Here is a 12443-nt window from a genome sequence, read left to right as displayed (position 1 = left end):
ACTGCCCCTCCCTCACTCACTCCACCTCCCTTACTCACTTCCCCTCCCTCACTCACTCCTCCTCCCTCACTCACCCCCTCTCACTTACTCCACCTCCCTCCCTCACTCACTCCCTCCTCCCCCTCACTCACTCACTGCCCCTCCCTCACTCACTGCCCCTCCCTCACTCACTGCCCCACCCTCACTCACTCCCCCTCCCTCACTCCCTCCGCCTTCCTCACTCACTGCCCCTCCCTCACTCACTCCTCACCCTCCCTCCCTCACTCACTCCCCCTCCCTCACTCACCCCCTCTCCCGCACTCACCCCCTCTCCCTCACTCACTCCCTCTCCCTCACTCACCCCACCTCCCTCACTCACTCCTCCTCCCTCACTCACTGCCACATCCTCACTCACTCCTCCTCCCTCACTCACTCCCCCTCCCTCACTCACTCCCCACTCCCTCACTCACTGCTCACTCCCTCCTCACTCCCCCTCCCTCACTCACTTCCCCTCCCTCACTCACTCCCCCTCCCTCACTCACTCCACCCGGCCTCGTGCGGGAAGGTCTGTTTTTGAAAGCGGTTCGCCGTTGGCGGAGTGGCACGCGGCGACGGCTGTGAGTGAGGGCGGGCTGGGTACAGGAGGAGATGGAGCCGCCGTCTCCGCCGCTGTTGCTGTTGATGTGCGAGGCCCGGTCATTTGCTCCGACCCTCTGTCAACCCGCACTACAGCCGCCGCCCAAAGCAAGGCCCCGCGGCGAGTCACGGCCGCTGCCAGATCTGTTCAGAGTCAGTCCTTCCCGCTCGGCGACGGGGGGGGGGGGGGGACTCGGTCTCCCCGGACCGCCCGCCGGCAGCGGACCCGCTCCCTCCCTCGTCGCCAGACTGACCGGCACCGCGGATGGAGCCGATGGACCGGGCGGGCAGACACCGCAGCCCCGGACACGGAGAAGCGGGCACTCCCTTTCCACCCCCAAAATCATCCCACGGGTAAGATTGGACCCTTCGCGGTTAGTTTAACACCGCCGATAAAAAAAAAACAAACAGATCCCTCCCTCCCCGCAACGCAATATTTCAGGTCCCACTCACCCAAACAAACCATTGGGCGTCGAGGCGATGCATTGAAAATGGCGGCGACCTCATCCCGCCAACTGCGCGCACGAGGAGAGGCGGCGTCATTTTACGTCACCAGCTTCCCCCAAGATGATCGCGCATCTTCATTTCCCAAAACATTCCGCGGGTCGAAAACCAGAATCTCCCGAAATTCCGGTAAATTCCTTCAAAGTAGAAACACTGATTGCGCTCCAATTTTTTTTTTTCTCTCGGGATTTGTTTTTATTCTGGGGAAAAAAAAAATAGGGGTGCGACCGCCCTTCGGACGGCCATGAGCTTACACCACCGAATCACAAAAGTATACGAGTGGAGAAAATACAGCTGCCATGACTTACGCAGAACATCATTTTTAAGGGCTTGCATCTCACATTTAATGAAAAATCAAACAAAAAACACGTTTGTAGTATTTAATAGTTATAGAACATTATAAAACTATCAACACTTTGACCTTATCTAAGATCAGTGTCTGAAATTCAGAGACAATATATATATATATATATAGAAAGGCAAACTTCCCAGTGATGTGATCCATCACCTTCACACAACTTGTAGCTTGACATTATAAAATACATTAGATGTACTCTATTCAACATCTGGAAAATAAATACAAGAATTAATTGGTTGCAGATGGCATATAAAATGTTCAGAAGTCGCTTTTGTAGCAGTTTCTGGCATGTTGCATTAAGTACTCAAAAAGTATTTAAATAAAATTAGAGAAATTAAGAACCATTTTTGTTTGAACTATATTGTGGGAGAACTGCAGAATTCGTAACAATCATCAATAATTCTGAACTTTTCTGAGGCATACGGTGTTGCCTTAAGATCCTGTGATTTATATTCTTTTAAAAACATTGTTATGGATTTTTTTGTCTTTTTATAATGCTACCGATTAATTATTTCTATCCATATGCACATCTGTGAAATTGCTAGATGACAATAATTATACTGATTTAAACAATATACAGTATAATTATCACAACTGGTTATAAATAACATGGAAAAGGATATAATTTCCTATATCTAATCATTTAAACGCCTGTGATGCTTTTTGTGGGCGAGGTGACAATGGAGATAATGTTTTTTTTTCCCTTTTCTTGTGAACTACAGTATAATATTTTTATTACAAATGTGTTACATCTTAGAGTAAACGTTTGAATTGAATCAAATGAGTTGCCAAATCTGCCTCCCTGCTGTCCCTGTTATATGCAGGATAAAATATTAGGATCCCAGATGTTAAAATGCAAGTGACTAGATATTGGATTTATTTTTTTTTGGTTGACAAATGTGCTGTGTAGTGCATCTAATGCCCGAGTAGGTCCCCTGTAGAAATATATGTAAAATAAAATTGAAAAGGTGTTATGGCAGCTTACACATATCTGCTGAAACTGCTGCATTTTAAGATAGTCGGACCTTGAATTCTCTCTGTGGCAGCTGATGTTTGGTAACATAAAAGGTGGTATGGGCACGAGTGAAATTATAGGAGATAAACATCTCCTGGAGGGAGATGCTATAAGGCAAGCCCCAGGTCATAGTCAGGTCACCAAATGAGAACTGTGCCACTAATGATTTCACTGCAAGTGCAGAATAATCAGAGATCATAATAGGCAGCTCAGACGTGTTTAATCCTTGGCGTTGCTAGTGATGGAGCAAATAGTCTTGTACCTTGATCATAAATTATGAGCTTGGTAGATGTGTGTAAGGCATCAATGTAAAAATACAGACCCTGTAATTGGCATCTCTCCGTGCAATATGCAATGCTCCTAATCTACTTGTGACCATTCCCCAATAGCTCAGTTTATGTCGGTACAGGAGGACATGTTCCATGTGGAACTTCTGATGCCACTAGATGTGCAATTGATGCCAGGAAAATGCCAGCCCAGCCCAGTGAAATTTGCAAGGTGGCAGCAGTAACATGGGCACAATTTGACTTGGAAATAGTTGCTGTCAAGATTTTACCCGTCTAAAATGGCATTGTTATGGGTATTACCACAAGAAAAACAGGTGTTAATGGATCCAACTTTTCTGATAGGAGTTTTTTTTAATGTAAAGAACATGTGCATGAAGACATTTTTCATCTTGTATGGGAGCATGTAACAGCCAAGTGACAAAAATTGTGAAACATCAGTTTCAGTTTAAATAGTGTTCCATTGGTGGATGTAATCCTATGGTGGTCCCCAAAGACACTTCTAGAACATAATATTCCGCCTGTATACTTGACCTTTTGAATATTTTCTGATGATATTCACAACAAAAATAATTCAATAGTGATGCAGAAACAAACTGTTTGAAACAGACAATAGAAGTTTTTTGGGAGCCCAAAATGAGTCTGAGACGATGGGTCCAAACATTTTCCTTTCTGCCTTCTGTTCCACCACAGAGGATGTTATAACGTCTGAGACATGGAGGAAGGTCCGAGCTCTACTCATTTCGCGATGTTGTCAAGAACTACTGCCTTTCAGGCAGTTCATGCTGTTCTTTCGGCTGCTACGGTTATTGTGCTTCTGTTTTTTCCAATGTAAGCTTGCATGTTTGGAAGTGTCATTCATGGGCATCACATTCATCAGAGCCTGACTCTGGCAACAGCAGCACAGACAGGACTGAAAAGTACACAAGTAACACATTAGCTTTCTACTTAGAAACTACAGCAGAAACTGCAGTGAGAGAAGGACTGCTTAGCAAACCCATGCAGTGATTTAAATATTATTTTGTGACTTTCTATAACTCATGACCATAGGCAGACAATGGTGCAGCTTGCAGAGCTGCTAGCAGAGCTTCTGACCTCCAGTGGTGTCTGTGTGGAGACTGCATGTTCTTCCTGTGACAGCATGTTTCCACCGGACACTCCAGTCTCCTCCTACTTCCCAAAGACGTGCAGATTGCTAGGTAATTGGCTATTTAACCCATCACCTGTAAATAGTTAGAGGTAGGGAATGTGGACGGAATGGTTTAGAGGGAAAATTTGTGGGGGGGAATGGATTGGTCTTTCAGCATGGACTCAAACTGATTTTCATATAAATATGGAATATAACTAGGAAGGGTCAGTGCCTCAGTGACCTGAACTAGTTCAGTGAAGGAAGAGAACAGAGGGTGGTCCATGCATTTACAACTATAATGTTACATTGCGTATCTGTCTACCGCCTGATGCCGGTGGGAATGATGTTTATGCCTCAGGAAGAAATAAGAACTGACCCAGGAGATATGAACAATTCTGGCTGACGGAGGAAGAGGGTGGACTGCAGCAGTGAATGTCCACAGTTTTGAGATAGGACCCGGAAGAAGAAGTTCCATCTGCACCACGTGGCCCCCAAACCCATTCCAATATTTCGTCCATTGAACAGGCGATCGGTATACTAACGCCTTGTTAGTAGATCTACCCTAAATGTCACTGATGTTTACCATGGTGCTATGAGAGAGTGCAAATTGACACTGGCTTGAGTGAATGTTATAGTTAGCCATTAAGTGTAGCCAGTTAGCTCCTTCTAAGAAGCAAATGCCATCTCTGGGGATTGCAAGGAAAGATTAGAGCTCCTCTGTCCTAAACACCCTCACCCCCTTCCCAAACAGTCCCTTATCTTCAATTGGGGAGCATCTCCTGAGCTTTTCAAGATTTTCTGCTGACTTTGCCACCTATTCCAGGTAGGAAATTAAAACAATGCAAATCTAAACGAGGCTCTGGAATTAAAATAGCTCTAGCTTAATTTCTGGAGCAATGGATGAGCCATGGTTGAGCCATTACAAACCCACAAAGAGTTAACACCAAGGCTTGGGTGTTCAGTTATCATTTAGTTAAATAAAAAGCCATACCAAGGGCTTCTGGATCCTGTTAAACCTGCTTTCGAATCAAATCTCAACGGAAACTGATGTAATATATTCCATTAAAACATTTGTAATTATACCACGCGTGAGTATAATTGTCATTTAGATTATATGTGGCTCAGAAATATATATTTTAACAATACATCTCAAAATACGCAAGTCATTGGCAGAGGTGGGACGTATTGCCAATGTCTTATATCACTGTGATGGTATTAGTGATATCTTCTCTTGAAGGTGCAGCAGTAGGCCATTCGGCCCTTCAAGCTAGCACTGCCATTCAATATGATCATGGCTGATCATCCACAATCAGTACCCCATTCCTGCCTTCTCGCCATATCTCCTGACTCAGCTATCTTGAAGAGCTCTCTCTCACTCTCTTGAAAGCATCCGGAGAATTTCATTGAAACATACAGAATATCGAAAGGCCTGGATAGAGTGGATATAACCATATAACAATTACAGCACGGAAACAGGCCATCTCGGCCCTTTTAGTCCGTGCCGAACACTTATTCTCCCCTAGTCCCATCTACCTGCACTCAGACCATAACCCTCCATTCCTTTCCCATCCATATACCTATCCAATTTATTTTTAAATGATAAAATCGAACCTGCCTCCACCACTTCCACTGGAAGCTCATTCCACACAGCTACCACTCTGAGTAAAAAAGTACCCCCTCATGTTACCCCTAAACGTCTGTCCCTTAATTCCCAAATCATGTCCTCTTGTTTAGAAACATAGAAATTAGGTGCAGGAGTAGGCCATTCGGCCCTTCGAGCCTGCACCGCCATTTAATATGATCATGGCTGATCATCCAACTCAGTATCCCGTACCTGCCTTTTCTCCATACCCTCTGATCCCCTTGGCCATAAGGGCCACATCTAACTCCCTCTTAAATATAGCCAATGAATCTTCCTTACTCTCAATGGAAAAAGCGTATCCACGTCAACTCTGTCTATCCCTCTCATCATTTTAAAGACCTCTATCAAGTCCCCCCTTAACCTTCTGCCCTCCAAAGAATAAAGACCTAACTTGTTCAACCTTTCCCTGTAACTTAGTTGCTGAAACCCAGGCAACATTCTAGTAAATCTCCTTTGTACTGTCTTTATTTTGTTGGAAGTGGAGAGGGTGTTTTCCACAAGTGGGAGAGTCTAGTTTAAGAGGTTATAGCCTCAGAATTAAGGGACGTTCTTTTAGAAAGGACATAAGGGGAAATCTATTTAGTCAGAGGGTGGTGAATCTGTGCAATTCTTGGCCACAGAAGACTGTGGAGGCTGTCAGTGGATATTTTTAAGGCAGAGATAGATAGATTATTGATTAGTACAGGTGTCACAGGGGTATGGGGAGATGGTATGAGAATGGGATTAGGTGGGAGAGATTGATCAGCCTTGATTGAATGGCGGAGTGGACATGATGGGCCGAATGGCCTAATTCTATTTCTATTCCTTATGAACTAATTAATGTTTTGTAGCGCAGGCAAACACATTAGTCCTGATTAGCAGGTAGACAAAAGTGCTGGAGAAACTCAGCGGGTGAGGCAGCATCTATGGAGCAAAGGATTTCCTATTTAGGCAACGTTTCGGGTTGAGACCCTTCTTCAGACTCAATTAGTATGTCAGTTTAATATATATGAACACACCCATTTTCATTTGGACTTGGGAGAGCTCCATATTCAAATAACATATATCCCTTAAAATGAGGTTCCTACCTGGAAGCAATTCTTAAATTTCTTGCTCACGAAGTAGAGAGCGATGGGGTTTATACATGAATTCAGAGTTGCCAGATTGATGCCAATGAAATTCAATACTAGCAGAAAGCTAATGAAAGGAACAATCCGCTATTAGTGCATTACAGGTATGAACAATCTCATGCGATCTATTTTGAAGAAAACAAATGAAAATATAATTCATCAAATGATCAACTTGTTGCTGCTGCTACTGAATAATTTGCTCACTCGCCACTCCATTTTTTAAAACAGACACGCCCTGAAATGTGGGCTTGAAGGAGTAAGTTCACCACATAATATTATCTGCCAAGCACTTTTCCTTATTACTATTCAGAAAAAGCAGCCTTAAATAACTGCTGATTAGAATGAGCAGTGTATTTTCAGTCCAGCTGTGATTCGTTAGACTACTGTCTGGTTTTCTCTTTAATATGAAGCAAATATTTTACAAATTTTCACAGGCATGGTTTGGAAGGAAATTGCGTTAGGCCTTGAGTATCAGCTGAGGCAAATAGATCATCTTTGTCCCTCTGGAATATAAAGTTTTTTTTTTTTCTTAAATACCTACATGAATATTAAAAGATGGACTCAGAAGAGCGTATTTAATGTGAAGTAGACATTGTCAGTTGCTGGACCTTATATCAAGCCATTGGTTTGCCAGGAACAGAAGAGATCACGCATGGATCTGATAGAGGCAGTTTGAATCATAAGTAACACAGAGTAAATAGAGGGAAACTTCCCATTGCCAGAAGAATCAACGGCCAGTGAACTTAAACTGGGGTGCTTTGGGGAAACATGTATTATGAAATCATCTATTATGTACCCAAAAAATGGATGTGTTTATCTGATAAGTACACACGAAACAAAAATAAATTGTCCCTAATTACTTAAAGGAAGAAAGGGGACATTTTCTTTAAGGTAACTTCTGAGAATGGGACAGAGATTATGGACTGAAATTACATTCCTTAACAAATGAGCGGTGTAAGAATTCCCTTTTTGAAAATGTTCCCATGAACTCCATTCCCTGTAACAGTATGGTCCTATTCTGGCCACAGTGGCTATTTGACAGCTTTGATAGCCAGTGAGACAGAGCATGTGGCTTCATTAACTGTCAATGTCATCAGTGGCTGGAAATGTAAGGGGAAGGTCACTTCTCAAGAGACGGAATTGATGAGCAGGCTGGAACAAATAATGTTGGGCTAGCGAGTTCAGCTCACTTGTCATTAGACGATCTGTCGCTGTGCCCTCATGTCTCAGCGATGGTCTTGCATTCATGACCTTCTGAGAGCATATTTATAGGATACTTTAGTGGTGAGTGTGCTTCAAAATTAAATGCTCTGAGTAAATTCTGAAGGAATAAAAAATGCTATGCAACTGTAGGTTCCTTCCTGTATATTAACACAATTCAAATCTATGATGTGTTTTTTTCTGTTCTCTGATGGTAAACATGTAATTTTAAACAGACAACCTTAAACAGGTTCATAATTTTGATAATTCAGTGGAAAATAAATTTCAACAAACTCATTAACAATTCACGTCAGTATCCCTGAAAGGAAATTCAAGATTGATGTAATGAAAATGTAACTTGTTGCTCTAACTTACTTAAGCAATTCACATCTGTTTGGGTCATCTTCATGGTAAATAGTCATCTTTAAAATTCTGCCAAGATGGAGAGGGAACCAGCACAGACCAAAAATCACAACTAAAAATAAAACTGTTTTGGCCACTTCTCGACGCTGAAAAATAAACACACAAGAAAGCTTTAATTCAATGAATATTAACCACTTCTACGTGGCCACAAGTCAAAAAAACATTCTCAACCCAAATATCTGTTAACTGAGGGTCTTGTATTTACCAAACAGTTGGACCTAACCGCATACTACTCATTCTGGTATAAAGTCATAGAGAGGTATTCCAGCTCTGTGTAACATTGTAAATTGTCCCATTACTTGTAAAATGAGTGAGATATCTCATGAAGTCATATGGCACAGAAATGGACTCTTTAGCTCCATGCTGCGTTCTATACCAAGGGATTTTGATATACTCATCTCAATACTGCTTAAATGTTATGTGAAGACCTGTCTCCAAATTTCAACCACTCTCTGGATGAAAAGGTTCTTCATGTAATCCCCTATAAATATACTTAACTGAAACTATATCCTCTGGTTATACGTATCTCTGCTAAAGACAAATGTTTCTCACTTTCTACCCAATTTACAGCATTCATTTTGTATCAACCTATCATAATTTCTATGTTTCTATGTTTCAACCATGATCATGTCAAATGGTAGGGCAGGGTTGAAAAACATGTTGACCTCCTCTGCTCCTACTTCCTTGTGGTTTTGTCTTCACTCAACAACACACTTAGTCACTTCAATTAAATTAGTTAGCAGGATCTCCCCTTAAAAACGGTCTTGCTGACGATCGCTGATCGGTCTCAATCTCTCCAACTGCAGTCTAATCCTGTCACTCAGAATCTTTCCCAATAATGTACCTGTCACGTGTTGGACTCGCCCCATCCTGTTACTGCTATCCAAATGTGTGGCTATCTCATCTTTTATAATTGACTCCAGCATTTTCCCCACCACTGATGTCAGGCTAACTGGTCTATAATTCCCCGTTTTCCCTCTCCCGCCTTTCTTAAAAAGTGGGATAACCATAGCTACCCTCCAATCCACAGGAACTGATCCTGATTCTATAGAACATTGGAAAATTATCACCAATGCATCCACGATTTCTAGAGCCACTTCCTTAAGTACCCTGGGATGCAGACCATCAGGCCCTGGGGATTTATCAGCCTTCAGTCCCATCAGTCTATCCAACACCATTTCCTACCTAATGTGGATTTCCTTCAGTTCCTCTGTCACCCCAGATCCTATGGCCACTACTATATCAGGAAGATTGTTTGTGTCCTCCTTAGTGAAGACAGATCCAAAGTTCCTGTTCAACTCGTATGCCATTTCCTTGTTTCCCATAATAAATTCACCTTTTTCGGTCTGCAAGGGTCCAACTTTGATGTTAACTAATGTTTTCGTCTTCACATACCTAAAGAAGCTTTTACTATCCTGCTTTACATTCTTGGCTAGCTTACCTTTGTACCTCATCTTTTCTCCTCGTATTGTCTTTTTGGTTATCTCCTGTTGTTCTTTAAACATTACCCAATCCTCTTGCTTCCCGCTCATCTTTGCTCCGTCTTCGCTTTAATTTTTATACTGTCCCCGACGTCCCTTGTCAGCCATGGTCGTCCCTTTCTCCCCTTGGAATCTTTTTTCCTCCTAGGAATGAACTGATCCTGCATTTTCTGTATTATTCCTAGAAACACCTGTCATTTTTGAAATGCCACTTTTCATCCCTGGGAAGAGTTCGCCACTTCTTCATCAACCCCAATATCGCTTGTGTTACATCTTTCTGACTAACAAAAACACATGAAAGAAATTATGTCGGAATAGTGGACAAACGGGATCTACAGTTGAACCGGAGATTTGATAATACATTGAGGGCAACTTCAAATAGAGTCATATCTGGCTCACTCACTTTTAGTCTGGTTCTCCACTGAAAGAACAGGATTGGCAAACTGACTTTTGATTTTATTTTTGGAATTATTAACAATGTAATTGAAATTTTTGGAAGCTTTGATCATACATTCATTTACAATAGCTTTAACTGTATATAACTGGAAGGGGGTAGAAAACAGAATAAATAATGAATGGGATTTAAGAAGGATAGCCTAGGAGATTGAAACGCGTTGAAACTGAGAAGATGGGTCAGTATAGATGGTACAATTCTTTTATGATACCAATGGATAGTTGAAAGATTTTACCCGTTTCAAGTGCTCGCTCAGAGCGATCCGTAAACTCTTGTTCCTCTTATTCAGCATCTCACAGGTCATCAGAGTGTAGAAGAAAGCAGTGCAGGCCAGAGGCATGCAGAAATAAAACACGAACATCCACCAGTCCTTCACACTGATGTAGAACTGCAAGAGAATACATCATATTCGGTTAGATGCAAGCAGCAGACAGAGCCAACAAAATACACTCTTGTTTTAGATATTCACGTAAAAGCACATTTTTAAATGTACAAACTTGTTGTAATATTGAAAATCTCAGTTGAAAAACAGTCCAGGACACATCAAAGGTTGGAATTAGTAATGAGCCAACTTTCCAGTTGATCACAATGGCAGTATACCTCTGGCAAAGCAGAATATGCCTCCCTGTGTTTCCTGTCTTAATATCAGTCAAATTATTTAGATCAGGAATGTTTGAATAAATTTGTTTGTCTGGATCCTCATTTGATTTTTAATTGCAGAAATTCCTTCCTTGGGTGCTGAACAAAGCCAATGCCATGAGGCCTCTTTGCCAAGTCACCAATTCCATCCCTCCCCTTGCACTATCTGGGACTGAATGAGAAAGACTTGGAGAGAAAGAAAATAAATGGAATGTGTTTGGCAGAATTGATTAAGGAGAACATTGCAGTGCTGCAAAAGGAGGAATTTAGGAAAGTTTCAGGAACAAAATATATCTAGTTAGACTTACAAACAAAAAGCTGCAATTATACAACTTGGAATAGACTACAGGGCACAGGCTAATGGGAAGGATATAGAGGAACACATTTTCAGATACATTATGGAGAGATTTAAAACATTAGATGGATTTGAGGACCCAGACAGCAACATACAGAGAAGAAGAGGAAGAGGAAGAAATTAAGTAAGTTCTGAATTTATTTGATTAGTGGGCTGATGAACCACAGTGTGGAAGGGAAGCAAATGTCAATGTGGGAATTTTACCAATCAATGATTAATTATGGAAAAGGACAAGGAGCAATCCAAAGTTTAAATATTTAAATGAAATACGGACAATTTTGTATAGGAAGGAACTGCAATTGTTAGTTTATAATGAACATAGACACAAAAAGCTGAAGTAACATAAAAAGAGGCAGCATTTCTGGAGATAAGCTATTGGTGGCTTTTTGACTCGAAACCCTTCTTCAGACTGAAAGTAGATGTGGGGTGGGTGGGGTGGAGAATCTTTGTTTTGGACTATTCTGACAATTTTAGTGAGTTGAGAAAGAATCTGGACCTGATAAACTGCAGGTGATAACAGAAGTAGGACCTCAAAGGCGCTTGAATTGGAGAAATTATAATTTGATCAGTTTAGGCTACAGAGGCAAACCATTTTGCTTTGGATCAATAAAAATGCCACTATTTTATTATTGTTTAAAAGTGCAGGTTGTAACCACCATTACAAATGATTCGTTGCAAACTTTTCCATAATAATGTGTGATGAAAGTTATTTTCTGTACTATATTTCTCATGTAACCAATTTAATCCTTTCTGATAGATCCCCATCAAAAACACAGAGGACAAATTAATATTCCCAGCAAGCACAATTCTGTTTTTTGTGCTTATGTCAAAGAAATTATATTCCATTACATATGCCTTCTGGACTCAATACATGAGTAATTATTTATTTGTGAGGTAAAAACATATTTTAATTATTAAAATCAGAAGAAGCCAACCAAATGATGTGGAACAGAAAGAAGATATTTCAATGCCAAACAGACCCATGAAAGACCCCAGTCTTTTAAATAACAATTAGTATCTGGGAAGAGACAGTAAGTGTAACAATCATAAACACATGTGTACTGCTGCATAAATCACAAAGTCATGCATCATTCATGAGTTTATGTTCATAGCATCATCAAACATTTTGCTAGAGGAAAATAGTTTAGTATTATTTCCAGATTGCAACAGGCCAAACTATATCAATTCCATAATCTGTTTCACTCTGGTTTCCCAAATATTTATCCGATTCCCTC

At 41.2% G+C, this 12443-nt stretch overlaps 1 protein-coding gene across 3 annotated transcripts in view; it reads right to left on the bottom strand.

The window, feature by feature from the left end:
* Nucleotides 1-12443, bottom strand: part of ednraa (endothelin receptor type Aa) — a 92195-nt gene that overhangs the window by 50953 nt on the left and 28799 nt on the right. The window contains exons 4-7 of one of the 3 annotated variants that reach the window (XM_055646483.1): nt 10450-10602; nt 8232-8365; nt 6615-6723; nt 3410-3689 (exon numbers count right to left, since the gene is read on the bottom strand). The exons of 1 other annotated variant lie outside the window; for it this stretch is intronic. In XM_055646483.1, the coding sequence (XP_055502458.1) occupies nt 3531-3689; nt 6615-6723; nt 8232-8365; nt 10450-10602 (555 nt within the window). In that variant the 3' untranslated portion in view covers nt 3410-3530. Of the gene's footprint in view, nt 1-3409; nt 3690-6614; nt 6724-8231; nt 8366-10449; nt 10603-12443 lie in introns of those variants that run through there. One more of the 3 variants, XM_055646501.1, reaches the window with a different exon arrangement.

Source organism: Leucoraja erinacea, chromosome 1 (assembly GCF_028641065.1).
Source record: "Leucoraja erinacea ecotype New England chromosome 1, Leri_hhj_1, whole genome shotgun sequence".
Classification (NCBI taxonomy): Eukaryota; Metazoa; Chordata; class Chondrichthyes; order Rajiformes; family Rajidae; genus Leucoraja; species Leucoraja erinaceus.
The sequence above is the reverse complement of the archived record's forward strand: the minus strand, read 5'-3'. Positions and strand labels throughout refer to the sequence as shown.